Source organism: Varroa jacobsoni, unplaced genomic scaffold, assembly GCF_002532875.2.
Source record: "Varroa jacobsoni isolate VJ856 unplaced genomic scaffold, vjacob_1.0 scaffold_278, whole genome shotgun sequence".
In the NCBI taxonomy this organism is placed as follows: Eukaryota; Metazoa; Arthropoda; class Arachnida; order Mesostigmata; family Varroidae; genus Varroa; species Varroa jacobsoni.
This window is the reverse complement of record NW_019213180.1, coordinates 167,917-187,788: the sequence shown is the minus strand read 5'-3', so window position 1 is coordinate 187,788 and position 19,872 is coordinate 167,917. Positions and strand designations below refer to the sequence as shown.

Sequence of the window (19,872 nt, the reverse complement as noted above, 5' to 3'; positions counted from 1 at the left end):
ACTCTACACATCCGCGCATAGATTTTCACCCCTGAATTGATTTCATATATATATATATATATATATATATATATATATATATATATATATCTATTTACAGCAGAGCATATGTACCCTCTATATCTTTTATGCCCTTAGTTTCCCTTCCAAGAAGCTCTCAGCGGTCCCGTCGTATCAGCATGATCTTTCAGTCGATGACCTTCCACCAGTCCTGCTTGCGTTGCAGTTTTTCGTACCCTTAACGTTCCATTTTTATTTGCGTTTCATGTGCTTTTTGTATATATACATATGGCGTTTTCATTTAAAGTGGCGTTTTTCTATTGTCTTTCACTTGACCTTTGCCAAAAAACACCGTATATATATATATATATATATACTTGTGTACCCCAATGTAATCCGATGGTACATAATAGCCCAATAAATTACATGTATGTGTGTTCCTACTTTTGTTTTCTTTGCTTAATGAATGATAATGTGGTGTCAGTCATCGGACAGTCAGTCAGTCTATCATTAAATCAATCTATGGATCGGTCTATCAATCATACACACAGAGTTCGGAGTCTTAGAATACACAGTCATACATTTCACATCGCAATGGTAATAATAATAATAATAATAGATAATTAATAATAATGATGATAGTAATCTTGTCTGGCCGTATATTTTATATACTATGCTACACGCTATTTATACAAGGTTGCATTCTACGTGATGCAACAGCGAGGGTGGCGCACATGTCGTTTTTTCGTCTTATCTTGTTTTATTATGTGGTTTGCCTGTGTTATCTACAGGTATGATTTCAAACCTATATTTTTAGTTTGCTTGACACATTCATACACTTACTTCTTGTAAGAACTGTCTATGCTTCTCCTCAGCTCATTTCTCTACCTCCAAATTGTTTCTTCATTCGTGCATATACATACACACATATATTTATTTAATATATGACATTTGTTGCGGTTCTTATTATCATTAATATTGTTATTTTTTATTTCATAACTGCTTATTTACTAGCTTTTATAAGTCTTCTGATCGTCTCGAAATTATATATAGTTCTATTTATAGCTATACTTATTTCCCATTGGTATTTTGTGGTTGTATTAGCCAGCTGTGTATCCTTCATAAATCAGAATAATTCGTGGTGGTATTCGTTATGAAGCTGTTTTTGTTTGTTCTCTTGCGGTGTGGCTGTTCATGTTTGTATGCTATCCAATATGTCCGTTGTTTATCAAGAATAAATACTATTGGATGAGAGATGTTAAGTCTGGCACAAAATCTGTTACTACGAAAGGGATGGACAAATTGGTCCAATAGAAACTTAAATATAAAAATATAAATGAAAATACAAAGAATCCTAAAATCATTTGACTGATGGGTACAGATTTAACATGTTAGGAGGCATGTGTTGAAACTCTTTTTGGTCAAACCATTTTCTCAAAATACGACGTTTGTTTTTACAAAAAAAATCAAATCGTAAAAAGCACGGTCTGCTGTTAGCCGTAAATTCTAAATTGACATGCACAATTACCGTAAGTGTTCTCGACCACGTTATGGCAAAGTATTTACTTTACTTTACTGTTGAACTGTCACAACGATGACTTATTCTCTTTCTATTAACTGGCTCTGAACTAAACAAACTTCATGATCAACGTATCTACGAACGAGATCTTTTTTTGAGTTGAACATCATTGACGAGCAACCGACCGGAAAAGGGATGCCAAAATACTTTCATCGTGTAAGCGCAAATGGCTCCCTTGCCATGTCCTGCTTCTCTTAACTTCGTCCTCTCTACGAAAAGATTGTTTGTCGCTTCTGAGTTTTAGCTGCACAAGTTCCTGAACATTTCCCGTACACATATATGAATAAAAGTAGCCTGTCCATATTCTAGCAAAGAGCAAAATATGCATGTTTATCATTTCTGACTACTTTCATAATAAATAAAAAGACCGCAAACGCATAGAAGTAAATAGCACAGACATACAATTCATAGGAACACAAATTGGTTGTATTTCGTTCGAAGTTTTGAAAGTTGTCACAGCGTTACCCAATATTAGGTAACGCTAGAAAGAATTTTGCTGTAGACATACTTACTCCCTTTTTAAGTTCCTGTGTTTTACATCACAACTTGTTTTTTACAATTAATTCGATATACAATTTGTCTGTGTGTCTCATGTAATTTGAGTCTTATGTGTATATTCACATTTGTATGTTTTTTTCACATATCTGTGGTAACGTTAATGCGTGTCGTTATTTCTTCCACTTCAAGGAGATACAGCCAGTAAACTACTTACATAGGAGGTACACTACTGCAAAACCGAAATCGAGCTAATTCTCCTTAACGCCCAGATATCCAGGGTGGGGCTTTTCCTTTGCTCTATTTTTCCCTCCTCCTACAATGTATTACTGCAAGTTTCATGTTCCGGCAGTTTCCCGTTCACACGCAATATAGTATATTTCTAAACATGGCCATTGCTCTTGGCCATCCAATCGGGTGGCTTTCCCTTGAAAACTTTCGATTTTTGTATTTATATCCTGCGTCTCTCGTCGCATTAACACTCTACAAGACCCTGCATTTTATGTACAGAAGAGATGGATGGGTGGATGAAGAATCGGCCACTCAACGAACAATCATGTTCCATGAATTCTTCCCATTGTTTTTTTTTTATTATAGAGGGGCAACCACGTGTCGTTCAATACCCGCTGTCGCTTTTCACATGATAGTTGTTGTGGTAGTAGAGTGATAATAATTGTTATAGATAATTGTAATCATTACTATAACTGACTAACTAAGCTATATTTCTATATAATTTATATACACAGCAAATTGAAATTATTTAGTTCTATCCCCTCGTTATTCATTTAGCATGCCTCAGCATTATTACTATCATTTAGGTGGTGATGCCATCTTTCTTTCTTTCGTATTTTCCATACATCATTTTTTCATTCTTATTACTATTATCATTTTCATTGCCTTCATTCGGCATAAATCGTGTAAAACTAAAAGCAAACATGGATAGTAATGCAATTATATATATATCGAGACCCTCTAATCGAAGTTCGCTTTGTATATCAACAATCAGCCTGTTACTCAGCTGATCTCACAATCGATCGCACTCTCCTCGATTCTTTCAGGTCACACACACACACACACACACACACACAGCGAGATACATTCTTATACATACACACGATCATTTAGATGCAAACATTTGCTCTAATACCCCTGACCACAGACGGGTCTAAGAGAGTGAAGTAGAATTTCTCCTGAAGCTCTGGTCTGTCTTTCGTTGGACAGCGTCACCGCAGCCATCATGATAAGTTGGCGGGCCACACTCTTGCGTAGCGCTAACTACCCTTTTTATATTGTTGTTATCAAGCTGCTTTGTGCATCCTTTTGTTTCTAGTATTATTAACCCGTTATTATTATCGCAATAATAATTATTAATATTAGTTATTATTCATGTCAAGTTGCAACGGCGACTGACTGCATACAGTCGCCATTCTATACAATGTCATAGCTGTTTATGGAACTGTGCGACATCCCACTCGACGAACATGTCTAGGATCAGCTTCGTGTGTTCCGAGAATCCCCCTTTCCTCGGCTGGCTTCCTTTCTTTCAACAGCGCAACCTCTTCTCAAATGTTTTTCAACCACGGCCATGTTCCGCTGTTTTTTTCTAAACCGTATGTGTTCGATGACACTTAGCTTGTCGGATTTGATGCGTTTTGCAATCTTCACTAAAATGAATTCACATCATTGTTCATGGTAGCCATGGTTGGAGGAGCAGGTTGTGGCGATCGGGGAGCTTTAAGCTGATGACCGTCAGCCCCCGAAGATGACTCTTCAAGAGCTTCCGGACGCTCCTGTCACTTGGGTACAAACGGATGCATTCCTACTGGTGCTGCAGCCATCATCGCCGCTGTAATGACAAGTCACGATCAAATCATTACATACATCGCTATTAAAAATAGTAGCAATGGCCCCTCAGGTGATTGAATTCCCTAAACGACGTCTCGTTCGGCGTCATATCGTTCAACAAGTGCTTCAGGGTAATAGTAAGTGTTTGTCGTAAAAAAAATTTCAAACTCATGCAAACATGCGCGTGCAGGCACACCACATTCAGATTCTGAATTCGGTTAGTTTTTTAGATAAAACACGATCGCTGCACAATACATAATAGTAGAAGTAGTGATAATAACATCGATAAAACAAGCGATAACTTAATAGCAATAAAAATGAGTAAATGCGAATAGCTATTGCACGTCAGTATACTGATTTCGTGCGATATATTGTATTGTTAAGTGTCTCCCAGAAAATATGCTGCAAAAGAATGTTTTACTTGGCCGATATTTTTAGACTTCAGTGTTATATTTGCTCCACATCTTCATCTTTTTCGTGAATACAATCGATACTTGAATAAATTATTTCAGATAAAAACGCAGCAATGTTTTCAATATATTTGGTGAACAAACACGCACACACACACACACTTGGGGCTGGTGGCACTCGGAGCCGACACGGGTTTGTCCACGATCTATGTTAAACCTGCAGAACCACAACTTAATCCTTTCTTATTTCTGCCGATTGCAATACCCAGTTTTTTCAAGTGTATTTTATAAATAGAGATAGTTTTTTCTTGTAAGATCTACAAGAGCCAAGATATCCAACGCCATTTATTTATGCCTATTTGATTTGTTGCTTTCTTTTCCTTCTTCTCCTCGTTAGCCTTGTATAAGACAGCACCTTCGTTCCAGTCGGATCCATTGCACTGAGAGTTAGTTCCCACGCTCTCTCCATTGCATTGATTGTGATGTATCGAATCATATCTGAAGTTGTTGTGTCGCATTGAGTGTCACACGATCCCAGACATACACGTATGTCGACTACACTACAATCAATGTAATTGATCACCATCCAATTGTCGATTTTCGCTCTTTTTTTGTTGGCTTCTTACCGGCCTGGTAGGGATCGTAGATGGGATAGCCCATGCCGACGTGCGTATGGTGGTGCGTGTGCAGGTGGCGCATCGGCGGAGGGCTCTCCTTGCTGTTGTTGACGCCATTACCTCCATTGTTGCCACCTGTGTTGTTACCAGGCCCGGTAGCACCGCCGCCCGCTGTTCGGGAAGATCCTGCAGCCGTCGTCGCCGTTGCCGCCGCAGAGGACCCTACCCCAGCAGCTGCAGCAGCTGCTGCGGCAGCCGCAGCGGCAGCTAACCCTGCGGCCCCGTGAATGCCCAACGCTCCGGGCGCTCCTGGTCCTAACGGGCCCATCACACCAGTTAGATGGGCGAGTGGGCCCAAAGATGAATGGGGTACAAGACCAACAGGACCCCCAACCACAGGAACAGGTTGACCACCGGACAGAGCACCTATACCACTAGGTTGCGTCGGAGGTTCAGTTGATGGTCGGGGTGTTTTTGATTTAGAGGGTCGAAACGAAGACCCTGTTGCCGTTGAGGCAGATGAAGCAGAAATGGGTGTACCACTTCTGCCAACGCTGCTAGCATTACCACCGCTAACGGCTGCGGCAGTTGCTGGGGAAACTGAACAATTTGTTGGCCCGGCGACAGACGACGACGTGGGCGGCAATAGCTGTTGCTGCTGCTGCTGCTGTTGTTGAGAATACTGTTGTGAAGCAGCAACCTGCTGATGAGCGCAAGGAGAGTTCGATGCAGAAAAAAGAACGGTGAAGAAAAGTGTGTAGCAAAAATAGACAGATACAGAGGGGTAAAGAGAAAGATTAAGAAATGAGATAGAGTAGATACAATGCATACGCACAGATAATAGTAATAATAACCAATTCAGTATAAAATTTCGATATGTACATTCGATTCATTGGCATTCGCAACGTTCACGACAGTGTATGAGGTTTCATCATTCCAGTACGACAACTAACAGCCAGGTAGTGCTCTTGCTGCCGCATCAATCGTAGCAGCAATTCATTCTCGGCATGCGCAAACATTTTCCGTACATTTTACAGAGAAAGAATCAATAATAGGATCAATAACTTAGCAAACACCCTACATAGAAGGCCTTTTAGTTTCAGAGTATTTAAATTTTTCATTTCTAGCTGGTAAGCTCATACAGCAAGTTATTACGCTAACCGTCGCATTGGATCGATTGGGTCATGATAGATGCCTAGTTTCAACTAGTACTCACGCTGACCTGCTGTAAAAGATCAAGAGCAGCTTTTCCTTGTTGTGCGGGCCCGCCTGGTACACCAGGAACACCGAACCGCTCGAGGTAGGCAGCGTGTGGATGATACATTGCTTCAAGACCGAATGGAGTCTGAAATGGTGCGCCAAACGGCACTCCAGGTCCACCAAGGAACATGCCGGGGGGAGCAGCCCCAAAGGGATTCCCAACACCTAGGCCGGGCGGAAGGCTAGGTTTCGGAGACGGCCCGCCAGACTCCCTGCGAGGGTCTACCGACGGAGACATCCGCTTGTGGGAAGACGAGTGCGAGAAGCCCAGCGGATCGCCCAGTTGAGCTGTAAATAAAAGCGATATTTATCTTGCAGAGTGGAAACTCTGAAAATTGGAAAGTCTCTGCTGTAGATGCAGACCAGAAATATTGTCTAAATTCATACTGATTTTTCGTCTAGATTCGCATATTCATATTAGATTTTAGGCTTTCGGATTTAACCTAGAACTAAACTAGGTAATAAAATGCGCATTTTCTGAACGATGCTTAAACGTATGCGATAAAAAAAATATTACATTCTTCAACTTCGCTTGAAAAATGGGTATTATACAACTTCTAACAGTAGCTTAAAAGTAAAGCAGGTAATTGCGTGAGTGAAGCTTACGTAAAGCCCTATTCTACTGAATTACTACATATATGCCTAAACCAGTTGGCCTGATTGATTAACGATGTAACTTTAACATAGTACCATACTTACGTAGGAACTGGTTTTGCTGCATAGCTGCATGTTGTTGTTGCTGTTGTTGTTGTTGCTGGGCTGCCTGCTGTTGTTGGGAGGCAGAAGAGACGGCTTGTGCTTTGGGTGTAAGGCGCTCTTGGGACGGTGGCGTAGCTTTACCGCGGGGAGAAGGTGACGGCTGAGGAGAATGACCCGCCATTGCCATTAGCTGGGGTGACATACCACCCATGGGAGGTAACTGACCTCCTATTGATGCAAGGGGCTGACCAGGACTCCCGGTAGGTAGTTTGAGGCCGGGATGAGGAGAGCCGAATCCTGGAGGGAACATTGGCGACGGTGGTTGTCCCATCGCTCCGGGTTTTCCACCACCAAGAGAAGCACCGGGCATAGGTGCACCTAGAGCACCCATAGCCCCTAACGAAGCCATTGGATGTCCAGGTGATGGACCATGAGGATTGTGCGGGCCCAGCATACCTGCTGCTACGCCTGGTGGCAAACCCAGATGCCCCATCGGACCGCCAACGCCGAGTCCCGCACCTAGAGGTGGCAAGCCTGATGGCGTAGACACCATAGGAGGCGGTATTTTTCCAGCACCAGCCATTAGTAATGATGACGGGTCCTTACGATCGTCCATACTTGCACCAGCTTTCACACAAAACATGTAATATAATAAAGTGAATGGAATTCCTAAACAGCCTCAAGTACAGATTCGCATGTTGAACAATATATCAGTCATTGGCTAACGAACGTGCGCAACGTCTAGAGCCCGCAGTAAAATCAACACTGATTCTATACATGTATTTTCATTAGTGGATATTTAAAGCGAAAGATTAGGTGTTCTCTACTATCCACACCAGAAACGCTTACCCGAAATCATCGTGGATGTCGGTAACTGACTAGTGCCTTTGCCACTTGCTGAACTCATGGGCGTCGTCGAAGTTTTATCTCTACTACTACTACTACTGTTTCCTCCACTGACGACGCTATTATTCGTCGCATGTTGTGCCAACATCGAATGATGCTGAAGGCCCTGATGTTGTGCTGCTAGCTGCTGCTGTTGTGTCTGATGGTGATGATGGTTGGTTAGAATTTCGCCATTATTCAATGGGCCACTAGGGACGCCGGACGACTGCTGCTGTTGCTGTACAAGGTGGTTGCTGTTGCCGCTTATACTATTGCTATTCGTAGTACTTAACTGACGCATCAGTGGTGGTCCTCCTGGAGCCCCCTGCTGCGCTAACGGTGGGGGTCCATTGATTATTGGCGCTGTACCACTGCCGCTGCAATTGTTGTTGGTGCTTGCCACAGGCGATGCGACGGGCGGTTGTTGCGCTTGCCCAGGCAGGCCGGAGGCCGCCGCCGAGGCCTCATGCGCGACCTTCTGCTGCGTGGCCTGAGTTTGACTGCCGGATGTGCCGCTACCACCACCCACGCCCGTCGATTCGCCTGATACACCCGTCGTCACAGATGCCGGCAAACCTGCGAACTGTGACGCGGGACTGGCGTTTGCCGTGGCTGACTGTTGTTGCGCAATCGTAGCGCTGTCTGCCGAAACGGCAGCTGTAGATGGTGCACCGCTGGCGACGATTGCCGCTGCAGCTGCTGGAGTCGATGAAGAGGAAATTGAGGTTGTTGTTGCTGCTGCTGCTGCTGATGTATTCGTCATTGTCGATGCTGCTGCTGATGTGGATGTAGCTACTGAGGTTGTTGTTGTTGTTGTTGTTGTTGTTGTTGTTGTTGCTGCTGCTGCTGTTGTTGTTGTTGTTGTCGTTGTTGTTGTTGTTGTTGATGATGATGATGATGTGGTAGTCGTGGTGCCGGGTTGATTGTTGTCATCGGAAATGTCAGAGTAGGCAGGGCTTGGGGCATTGCCAGAAACGTCTTTATCTACGACGTCCGCCGATGACGTTGCAGCTTTCTATGAATTGGACCCAAACGACATCAGAACAAATAAAGCACACATGGAACGTACAAATGATAGTCCGGCCCAGACGACAAGACAATGCCATTAGTGAAAATAAGTCTTTCTTGAACATAAGTATATCACGGGAATAGCATTTAGTACATAGAACACATGAGATCAACCTTATTATAGAGTTAAATAAGCAGTAAAATTTTTGTCTACATATACCAACCTGAGTGGTATCATTGCAGGATGCGTTACTGTTGCTGCCTGCGGGGCTTTTGTTCATCGTTGGCTGGCCGTCGACGGAGGCGAGGGCGGATTGGCTGTTGCTGCTGCTGTGTAGGTTTGGAGTAGTTAAAGTTGTATTGCTATCACAGGTTGCGGAGCTCGTCAGCTCCTTGTCCTTGGGATCCCCACTTTTCTCGCTCGTACCGCTCTCGCTCTGTAGAATTTGAAAAAAATCAAGTTTGAAAAGTTAGTTTAATACGAGGTCTGATGGAGTGTGTTATTCTGCATAGTTCATATTGGAATCGGAATAAGACATTCGACTTATATTTTAAGACAGCATGCCTGCTACACATGACTGTAAGGTTTCAGTCATCAGTGGTAATAATTAAATACTAGTCAAAAAGTACTGCGACAACTCTATCCTAATTACTGATTGTGATCAATTACTGGTCAAAGTTATAAACTTGCCTGTCCATTTGAGCCAGTGCCTGAGGGGCAAGTCGTCAACTTAATATTGTTGTTGGAGCCCACAGCGGGCTGGTCGCTCAGACCGCCCGTTCTCATCGTCGACTCGACCCCAGCTAGCTGATTGCTGGTGGCCTGCGCTTGCGTGGGCGGTGGAGGCGGCCGGTCGTTGTGGGCATGCGTTTGATGATAGCGCAGGCCATTTAGCTGCTTGAAACGTTTAAAACAGTCCGGCTCGGGACACTCGAGCATGTTAGCCTCCTCCAGGGCGTCCTCGTCCTCCGCCATCACCCGCGTGACTCGGCCACCTGCGTGTCCGGCGTTTTCGTTTCCGCCGCCACCCCCTTTGCTCGCGCCGCCTGCTCCAGACGAAGACGACCCCTCTTTGTCGCTACTTCCGCCACCGTCTCTGCTGCTATCCCTGTCCTGCTGCTGCTGCTGTCCCGTTGCCGACTCTTTGTCCTTCACCTTGTCCTGCTGCTCTGACATCGGCTTCTTCACCTTGGGCGAGTCGGCCGCCACAGGAGATGAACACTTACCCGGGCTTGCTGGCACCGGGGTAAACGATCTCCTGCCTTTCCCTACAAGATAAGTAATAGATGAGCTAAATTAGGCATGCATATCGATAAATACTATGCGCATGAGTAGATTTCGATTCTCTACATACAAAACGAGAGAACGAGAATTTTTAATACACACTAATAACGTGAATTGTTTAGTTATTCTAGCGAAGGCTAAAATCGAATTAGAAGTAGTAAACTCATTTTCCTGCCGTCTGATAGTAACAACGGTAAAGCAGTTCCAGATATAATCTGGTACTTTCATGGAAAAAAAAATCCTTCATACATGTGCATCGGGTGATGGACGCGCTTTTTAGGACTGTCAGTGGAACAAGAATGCTGGGAGTACTATCTAAAGCAATGCTTAATGGCAATACGGAGTGCTAAACTAGAAAGCACTTATTTTAACACCAGTAAGGCAAAGGAGTAGAGCACGTACCATTCCGCAACTTGCTGAGATTGTTGTCCTCCGACCCGCTGAGAGTGCGGGCTTGACCGGTTCGTTTGGCTCTGCCACCGAACCCGAGGCTGCGGTTACGCTCTTCGCTTTCGTCGGTGAGGCGAGGCGGCGCCCAATCGTGCCTCGTCGCGTCCAGTAGCGTGCCTACGTAGGTTTTCCCTCGCCACGTCACATTGACCACCAGTACGCCTGAAACAGATATTCATTATAATAAGCCTATTTATTAATTGTTAAGCACGGTAGACCGTATACATATACACCCATACACATAACTGCTCCTCATTGTAAATCTAGTTGCCCAATGTCACATTGGTGTTGGGTATAGACACATCCTGCTATCTCAGTACGACCAATGTACGAGGTTGGTTAGAAAATTCCTTGGTTGAAAAGTTGAAACCTACAATTGGCGCTAACGTCAGATCGGCCGATTCTACGTAGTAAAAAAAATTCAGGATAATTGGTTTAATTTTTAGATGTGTGCTCTATTGCTTGCGAAGCCGCACGCATATGTGCAATTAGCGTTATCACTTGCCAATTGTGGCTTAATTGCTTTAGAGCCGAAGGTTTCAACTTGAACGATATACCACGCTCGGGACGTCGGCAAGAAGCGAAAGATGATATCGGAAGCAAACGACGCCGCCTTGACTTAGAGATGTTCACATGTTCGAAAAATACAATAAATTGAAGTAGCTGAAAAAACAACGAAAACTTCCTTATCAACTTAAGAACACATCCCCTAATTTTCACTTACTTCATTCGCTTGGCCTTACTTACCTCCTTCAGTTTCCTGCCAGACAATGCCTTCCAGCAATACGCTCGTTCCCGGTTCACATACGCCAAGAGAATCAGGTTCCGTGACAATGCCGACCGAACTGCATAACGTCCCCTGTTCACGAGTAGCTATCGCCGCTTTTACTCCCTCTGGCCGGTTCGTCCGAAACACGCTTTCTGGCGCTGAAATCGATGGGCCATTTTGCTGTAGCAGCTGTTGTTGCTGCTGCAGTTGTTGGTGTTGCTGCGATGACGCCGGCCCGCTAGTTTGATGTTGTCCGTTCGCGTTCCCATTGAGTTTCGACGAATGTTGTTTGCTCCCAGATACACCGGTCGTACATGACGGTGAATCTTTACATTGTGATCCACCTCCGCCGGCAGTACGTTCGTTCGTCGAACTACTATTAACATTAGTATCAATGCTAGCACTGCTGTCCCCTCCTCGTAAAACGCTCAACTCCTTTGCTGAAACACTAAGTTGGCTAGAATTTCCACCAGCCACGCCACTACTACTGTTGCTGCTGTCCTTCGACGAGTTACTACTGTTATCTTTGTCCCTATCACGGTCCCGCTCCTTTGCCTTTTTGCTTTTTGGGTGTGGGGCGTCATCTTCGGAAACGATCTCGTGCCGTTGGCTGCCTCCTGTCGAGTTTACCGATTTTCGCTTGATCTTCATCTTAAGTCCTTTGGTGTTGTCGGCTGGTGATGCGACGTGACTATCGAGTGGAAGACCCGACGATCCCAGCGTTGCACCACCGAGAGCAGCAGCGCCGACACCGGCGATCGATGCGACGCTTTTAAGCTCCGCCACAACCGCACCGCCGCCATCTAAATACGCAAAACAGAAGACCGGTAAATAAGCAGAAAAGCAAAATCAGTATAAGCGTAATCAGAAGTAATATACAAAGGTAACTATGCTGACACATCCCAGAGGAAAAGTCCATATAAAATGACAAAGCAAAAGCAACGAAGTTATCTTTCAATAACGTATCACAAAATGACGATGACACTAGTGGTAGACATTCCATTCGGTGGGGTCTGCTTTTTATTGATAATTTAGCCTTCGACATCTAGGTCGTTATAATTATCCTTGCGAAGAATCTATGAAAATGAGCGATGTCTTTTATAAAAACTTGTAATTTTGGGATTATTAAGATGCAGTTTTTACCCTCGTTTGTTGTTTTATTCCTTGTCAATTCCCATAGTCAGTCGTTTATAAGCGTGACCACTATTACAATTACAATTGCCAACGCAATTGCGACAGACGTTTTAAAAAACTAAAGGCTCTATAACTGCTGAATTCTTTACTTTACGGAAAAGTTGTAACCCCGCTTATTAGCTGACTGAATAGTGCTAGTTACGAGGATCTTGAAACGAGGACTTTAACGGACCTCTATAACCGGTTCATCACATTTAAACGAATGAAAGCTTCCTGAGATCGGATAAAAAAAAATTCAACACGATAGCATATCTCGGTAAAACCGGGTTAGATAAAAAAAAAAAAACAACTGAAATAATTTGAGACACTTTTTGTTTCTGAAATATATTCTTCTATATAGAAAATAAATGTATCAAACAGAAATAAATGAAATGATGAATAAACTGGTCTATGCTACGGCTTTGTCATCGTCTAAAACGCAAGTTGATACTTGTGAGAGTGGCTTTCAAAAGCTTCCGTTTCAAATATCACAGACTTACCGGAGGCAACGTGTGAGGCCATGTGTGAAGACTCCTACCGGCACCTGCCGGGTTTCTGGAGGGCCGCGCCACTAGACGCCGTCCACACAACACGAAACCGCGCCCATTGCAGATGCAAGGCAGAGTGAGCACCTGCAAGAATGTTGTTGCTGTACAAGTACACCGCAGTCGACGTTAATGACGTTGGTGCGAAATGGTGCTCTCGCTTCTGGTTTTTCTGTCAGACGTGCCAGCACGACCGAGACGCAGCTGATCCTATTTCAGGACAACACGATCAGCTCGATATTCTGAACAAACTCGACAATCCTTTTTCTTCTATCTAGCAGGCTCGACAAACTTCACCAGCAGTTGTGGTCACGGTGTACGCCAACAGTAGTGTTCAGATGGCTTATACGAAGAGGCCTTCAATTGGCGAAACCTCTTTTCGTGGTAGCAGCAGCAGCTCTGTGCCGGAGATCTGCGTCGGCTGCTCCTCGGCCGAGTGAGGCGTCGCCCGCCTCTCGTTCACATCACATGACACGACCGACGAACTCGAGGCCGATCTGACCACAGACGGCTCCACCGCACACTGCAATAATCGTCCACAATGCATGAAATAACAGAACGTAGGTTTTCAAGGTTTGAAGGTGATTCATGTCCATAACAGGTAGGGGCCCAAGTGCGAATGTGTTATTGAAATGTATACAACATGTATGTGCCGCATGTGCAATGTGGAATAGCGACCAAGAATACCTCGTTGATCTCATATATCTATCCACACTAAATGAACTATTATTCATAGTTCACATTTACTTCGCTGTGCTACTGTTGATTCTATTTAGAATAATACGTAACGTTTTATCTAAACCGTGTAGCTCAAGTCTAGTCCGAAAAAATAGACCTTGATGCAACCTGCGACATGAAACCGTGTTTTAACTTTCTTGTTCGGCAACAACAACAACGAAAACCAACAATAACAAAAACGGACAACAATATAAGCAGGTACGTACAACCAACCTGAGAAAACCAGAGGGAGCTATGAATATTCTCTAAAGCTACAGCGACAATGAGTAACGTTAGTAGTAAAATCTCGTTGCTCGGAAGTTACCGGAAGCGCCTCCGGAAATGCCCGACATATAAGCGTGAGACTGGAGAAGCTCCTTTTTTAAGTCGGGTTTTTCATCATAACACAATGTTTGTTAACATCTCACATGCAACGGTACCTGCCTAGATAGCGTATGTTTATCCCTTCTGTCAAAACATCAGTCAGCCGCGACTAAATCATAAAGTTAATCGGTGAGTGGGTCCATCATGGTTAGTACATGATTCAATAGCTGGATGATTGAAATTGAATAGATTAGTAACGGAGGGACATGATTTAGAACATGAACGACCTTTTGCAATATATTAGGTAGACACGCAGCCAAAATAGGGCGTAACATATAAAAATAACGTTGGCATTTTGCCTCTTAATAATGCGTGTGTATACAAATGAATACGGTAGAATAAGCAGTATGAAAGCAATGAGATCTGGCTTTTATGATATGTGTTGTATCACTGAATCGTAAAGCGAGCCATGAGTAAGCTACTCAGTAAGCTACAAATGGTGGCCAGTTTCATATCCTGACGATTATACACAGTATTACCTTAACCCTCACTTTTTCTGAAGTAGACTTCGTTTTCTATAATCGTATTATGATTAAAACGCATAAATACATCTACAAAAATCTTTCACAACCCATTTAATAGTTGTAAGGTGCTGATTCATAAGAATATAACTCAGATATGCTCAAATAGCATTGTTCTCACATATCTCTACTCCTGTAAATTTAAATAACAAATATATAATTACCGATTGCTACTTTTATTATTCAATGCTAAGCGGGTAATCTACGTTTATTTTGACTTCCGTCCGTCTAAACGCAACCTTAAATAATCCTACCTTAATATTGAAACACTCGCGATTTTGACAGTTGAAATTAATGGTCTACAACAGCATCTTCGGCATTTTCGGCTGATTATACTTTGAATGACCCTTTTTGTGCTCGCCACTTTTTCACCACAAATCATTCATTGCGCAATCGTGTGTGTTAGCTCTGTCTTACCCACTTACCAAGTAAGGACTTTCAAGAAGACAAGGTCTGAGTACAAAAAGGGTGAAAATGAAAAAGCGACTAAATGACAGCGAACGGCAACATCTTATTGGTACTGCTCTTACTCGAGCTGCTCACACACGTATCCAGACACACCGGCTGACGTGCAGCTGTAATTCATGGGATCGTCTCTTTTGCTTAGAAAAACACCGAACTGGCATGACTGGCTGCCTGGAGCTACTCGTAAATACCCAACGATTATCAAAAATCACACCTCTGCCATTAAGCGATTTCGCAACCGGATAAAAATTGTCATCAAGATTGTATGTTAATAACAATAATACCACTGTAGTGTAAATATTGTCTTTCATCTGCATTGGCGGGAGAAAGTATCAATCGATGTTCTAAATGAAAAAATGTTTCAAACATCTGCCTTCACTTAACGAAGCGGAATTAAAATGAATCAAGAGTGTAATTAAAAACAGATTCAATACTATACGATCAGCCCTGAATTTCGACTGATACTAAGAACTGTATCGGAAGGTCAAACCCCAGCGGCAACTGCTTTCACTACAATTTGGTTCATTTATACCATCAATTTAACGGCAATTATTTGTCGACAGAATAAGACAATGACGATGGATTATTATTATTAAGTAATTCCCCAGTTTGGAAATGAAGTGTTTTCATTTCCATTCAACCTATTGGTGTCGATTCAGATAGCTACCAATAGTGGTGACGGTGCTTTCGTGCTCAGAGCGCATACTTCGAACTTTTTTTTGGTTTGCTTTTATCCTGCTGCCTTACCAGCTGCTGCAGTCTACAATCATTCTGGCACTGTCAATCGCCACTTGGCGTTTCATGGTTCCTTACGACAATTCCGCATTGCGAGCAGCGTTCCATTGGCACACGGACGAACCACAACGCTGTTCTACCACCGACGCTGGTGCTCCCGCTTTGCCGGCGTGTTAAACGCATCCCCGCCAGTGTCCTCACGGCGCCACAATTCAAGGACACACGTGCCGTCGGCCCCAACGTTTTCTAGCCCTCCCGACGCTTTTCTTGGCAGGAATACAGCTCACAGAGTTTGCCGAAGGCACAGACGTTTTTTGTGGTTAAAAAGACCGCTGCGGCATGACCAGGTCGTTCGAGGGGTGACAACAGTCCCTGCAACACTGTGGTATAACATAGTCAAAGGTACTACTACCGACCGATAATGATAGTAACGCAGTTTTGTTAGCTCTAATAGCTCATGATGTCGATGAAAATAAACAACGAGAAGCTCCTGTGTGACCAATTTTAATTCATCAATTAATAAACGTGGAGTGTATAGCTGGATCATAATTATAATGGTTTTTGTTTAAATTGGAAATTAATAACGGTACCTTTAACAGCGTTCCCCCAGACCCCATCACGCGACGACGCTCAACAAGAACACAAACAACTATAGCGGCTCAAAAATGAAACTACAGTTTAATTGATTTAGCAAACAAGTAGTCTCTAGCTAAATTTTGCCGAAAGCACATGAACCAGATCGTTTAGCGAACACGCATAGTAATTCTTGCCCAACAACTCTCGGTAGAGAGTGGCACGAAAATGTTGAATATGGTTGCTTTTACACCGCAGTGGGTCATGTAACCGAACTCCAAAAGGCACACTTTCGGCAATATTCTGATAAGTCGCTGATATGAGCAATTACGCTCAGACTCGCCGTTCGGCTATTTTCACACGAACGTTAGCAACTTCAGTTCACGACCAAATTCCGATGCACCCTCCCCAAAACATTACGTGCGAGAACGCTCGGCTTCGCGAGTTGCCGCGCCTCGAAGAGAGTAAAACGACGTACTACTTACTACACGGCTACCTACATCTGTATATCCGAGTGCCGCTCACCCCTGACTCTCGTCGACTACTCCCTACTACCCCAAAATAGATGCAGGTGGCTATCACGACGCCGAAGCACGCGTTTACGGGCCTTAAGTGGCAATCGAGACTGCGCTGGAGGTCCACTGTTCAGGGGAAGGGGAGGTTCACGACCTTGATAGCTTTTCTCTTAGCAAGCAAACCAACGCACACAAATCGTCACTCACATTTGCTCGATCGCTGAACAAGCAACTACACAAAACAAATCTCTCACGTGAATTATCGTGACCACACAATCCACATAATAAGTAAGCGCAACACCGCACATCGACCCATAAACATCGACACATTCAAGCAATAGGCCTGGCTGTAAATTTCGGGTTCGATTCCGCTAATACGAACGACGAAATTTCAATCGTAATAGCTTACACACATAAAACATACTATTACATACACTAAATGAATGCCGCGACACCGACACCGCGATCAGCATAATCATAACAGTAGCGAAGAGGGTACGCTATCGAGCTGCAAGCATACCCCCTCCTCACACGAGACGGAGATCACACCGGACTGACTGGCCTCACTGAGCTACACGAATCGTGTTTCGAAGCCAACTGGCTTGAGCGATGATGGAATCTCAAGCGATGTCGAAAGACGTCATTGCGGTAAAACGGGAGTGGGCAACACAATCTCGCAAGAACACCATCGCCAACGATATCCGACCAGGCTACTAGGAACGATTCAACCAATAGCAGCAGCAGCACATTAGCAAAATCAAGAAGACTCCGATAATAGCCACAGACTTTACAGACACTGAGGGGGCCCGGGCAAGAAGGACAGAAAACGCCTGGCGCGGGATTCCGTCCGTTCTAGCGAGCACTTGCCACAAACCTGGGACACTTCGTTGACGAGGGGCACATAGACGCACTGCCGCCCGAGCTTCTTTGCGATGATTCGACAGGCGCTCGCACACATACAGATCAAGCACCAGCAAAATCTACGAAGCGGACAACCCCCGAAACATCCCTTGTTTTCGTTGCTTTGACTAGCCCACAGCGACAGATCAAAATACCCCAAAGCGTCCTCAGCTCCCCCTCCCCCGGGCCAAGATAAACGCATTGCGCGAACACTCGGGCCGACGACCCAGTAGCGCGCTAAAATTTGAGATGGCGACAGGCAATAGCAGAGTAATATAATAACATAAAGACTGAGGTCAGCAGGAACTCTGTGTTACAGCTAAAGGCGTGTGGGAATATTTTGGGGTAAACATTTGATGGAGATTCGAATTTATGTTTATCGAATTCATTAGGCAATCAATAAACGCATCAATCGACCGCCAATTCTTGTACCCGACCCCTTGAATATCGTTAACAGCCAACCGAATTGTGTATCCCAACCGAATCACGATTGGAAATGATTGTTCCATCTAGTTCTCATCTAAAAATCATTTTACAGATCGGTGTTTCTGTGGTTCATGATACATAAAAATAATACATAAAGATGATACGTAAAAGCAGAAGTCTGCATTGCATAATGTTGCTTTTGATCGTACAGACCTGTAGTACCTCACCAGCTGCAGCAAACGAGAGTAGATCATTACGTTCATTACGTTCATTCCGACAATATCGGATAGTAATAATATTCAAGGCGAATGAATGCTCCTGAACTAATTACTCATCAAACTCGTATTTATTATAGCTTTCGTATTTTATGCTTTTCCTCGTATTATCACGAGATAACTCTGTTCTTGGTTGCTCTCAGTGTATACCCATCGTGAACGCTGTGATCCCCTGCGCAGCTGGTGTCGCGCCCGCTCTGATCGCTACCTAAGACTCTGTGCAGCCCTGCGCTGCCCAAGAAGGTTCACAGCAACAGCAGTTGCCGCGGCACTAGCGTCTCGCCTTCGAAGAGTTGAACGAACATGACCGTTTGCGACCGACCGCAAAAACACGGTGAAGTGGGGTAGGTGGGGTGGTTTTCTTAGCTGTACAAGTATGGTCACGAAGAGGCGGCGGCGGCGGTGGTGCCGGCGGCGGCGGCATTCACTAGAAGCAAGCAAATGGTCGTTACGAGGAATAGCATTATAACGAGCGTATGGGCTGAGGAAAGCAAGAGCATGAGGACCTTGTGTACATATCGACTCATATATCAGCCGTTGCAGTATCAGCGGCTTAGTCAAGGAGATCAACGCCAAGTGCACTTCGAGCGTAGCGACGAAGCAGCAGCCGGAGACGGACCAAGGGTGATGAGCAAACATACATACACACATACATACATACACACACACACAGACACCCACACATACACCCATAGATACAGGCCTATGCGAGAGCGGACGTAAAGAAAGCACACACATACATAGTGCTGTAGATAGATAGATGGACGTGAGGAAAAAGGAGAGTACAAAGGTTTTTATAATGGTGCTCTTACGGCCGTCGCTGTTATCTTGTCTTCGTCAATGGATAACGACGACAGCAGAAGTCGCCCTCTGTTGCACCATCGACTGGTCTCAGAGTGCCATTGTCTCTTGCATTGTAACGTAATCAGTCGAAGCGTTAGGCTCGAATATAGTCGAAATAGTCGAAACAAATTAAGGGAAGGCCAGTAACACAGAGATCCGCTCGTTCGCTCGCTCACCCACTCACTCGCCGGCCTGAGCAGGGATAACCAGGGGGAGAACTAGTTTGCAAGGTTGGAGGTTGAATGAGGGGTATGGTGACAACAAAGCGACAGAACTGATTCACTAAGAATACAACACACATAACTGTTAATGGGTGATTAAGACGAGGGATGGATGGCGGTTACTGCTTACGGCGTTGAACCGAGTATGACAGTTGAATGCTGAAAATTTTGTAACAATATCAAAGAATCCTTCATCCATGATTTCATAGGAATTGTTAATTAATAACCAATAAGATATTAATTAAAACGCTTGGCTTACAATGAGGATTTTTTGGTT

General features: G+C 44.1%; 1 protein-coding gene across 9 annotated transcripts; it reads right to left on the bottom strand.

The window, feature by feature from the left end:
- Positions 1-1,978: 1,978 nt before the first annotated feature.
- On the bottom strand, positions 1,979-18,229 carry LOC111258942 (uncharacterized). 9 transcript variants are annotated; one of them, XM_086967661.1, is made up of 12 exons: positions 16,433-18,229; positions 15,855-16,222; positions 12,976-13,543; positions 11,281-12,105; positions 10,486-10,695; positions 9,490-10,067; positions 9,023-9,235; positions 7,755-8,805; positions 6,906-7,532; positions 6,163-6,494; positions 4,956-5,649; positions 1,979-3,920 (listed from the first exon to the last, which is right to left on the bottom strand). In XM_086967661.1, the coding sequence occupies exons 3-12, from the start codon at positions 12,995-12,997 to the stop codon at positions 3,868-3,870; spliced, it is 4,605 nt and encodes a 1,534-aa protein (XP_086823787.1). In that variant the 5' UTR covers positions 12,998-13,543; positions 15,855-16,222; positions 16,433-18,229; the 3' UTR covers positions 1,979-3,867. The 9 variants fall into 9 exon arrangements, with proteins under 9 accessions (XP_086823787.1, XP_086823788.1, XP_086823786.1 ...); XM_086967662.1 differs by having other exon boundaries at positions 17,365-18,229; XM_086967660.1 differs by having other exon boundaries at positions 15,855-18,229.
- Positions 18,230-19,872: the final 1,643 nt, after the last annotated feature.

What these genes read in the sequence shown, in the direction of transcription:
- LOC111258942 (XM_086967660.1), bottom strand. Translation starts at nt 12,997, where the DNA reads ATGGCCTCACACGTTGCCTCCG. An exon ending in CTGGCAGGAAACTGAAGGAG is followed by an intron (nt 10,696 to 11,280) that starts GTAAGTAAGGCC and finishes TATCTGTTTCAG; the next exon opens with GCGTACTGGTGGTCAATGTG. An exon ending in GCACTGGCTCAAATGGACAG is followed by an intron (nt 9,236 to 9,489) that starts GCAAGTTTATAA and finishes CAAATTCTACAG; the next exon opens with AGCGAGAGCGGTACGAGCGA.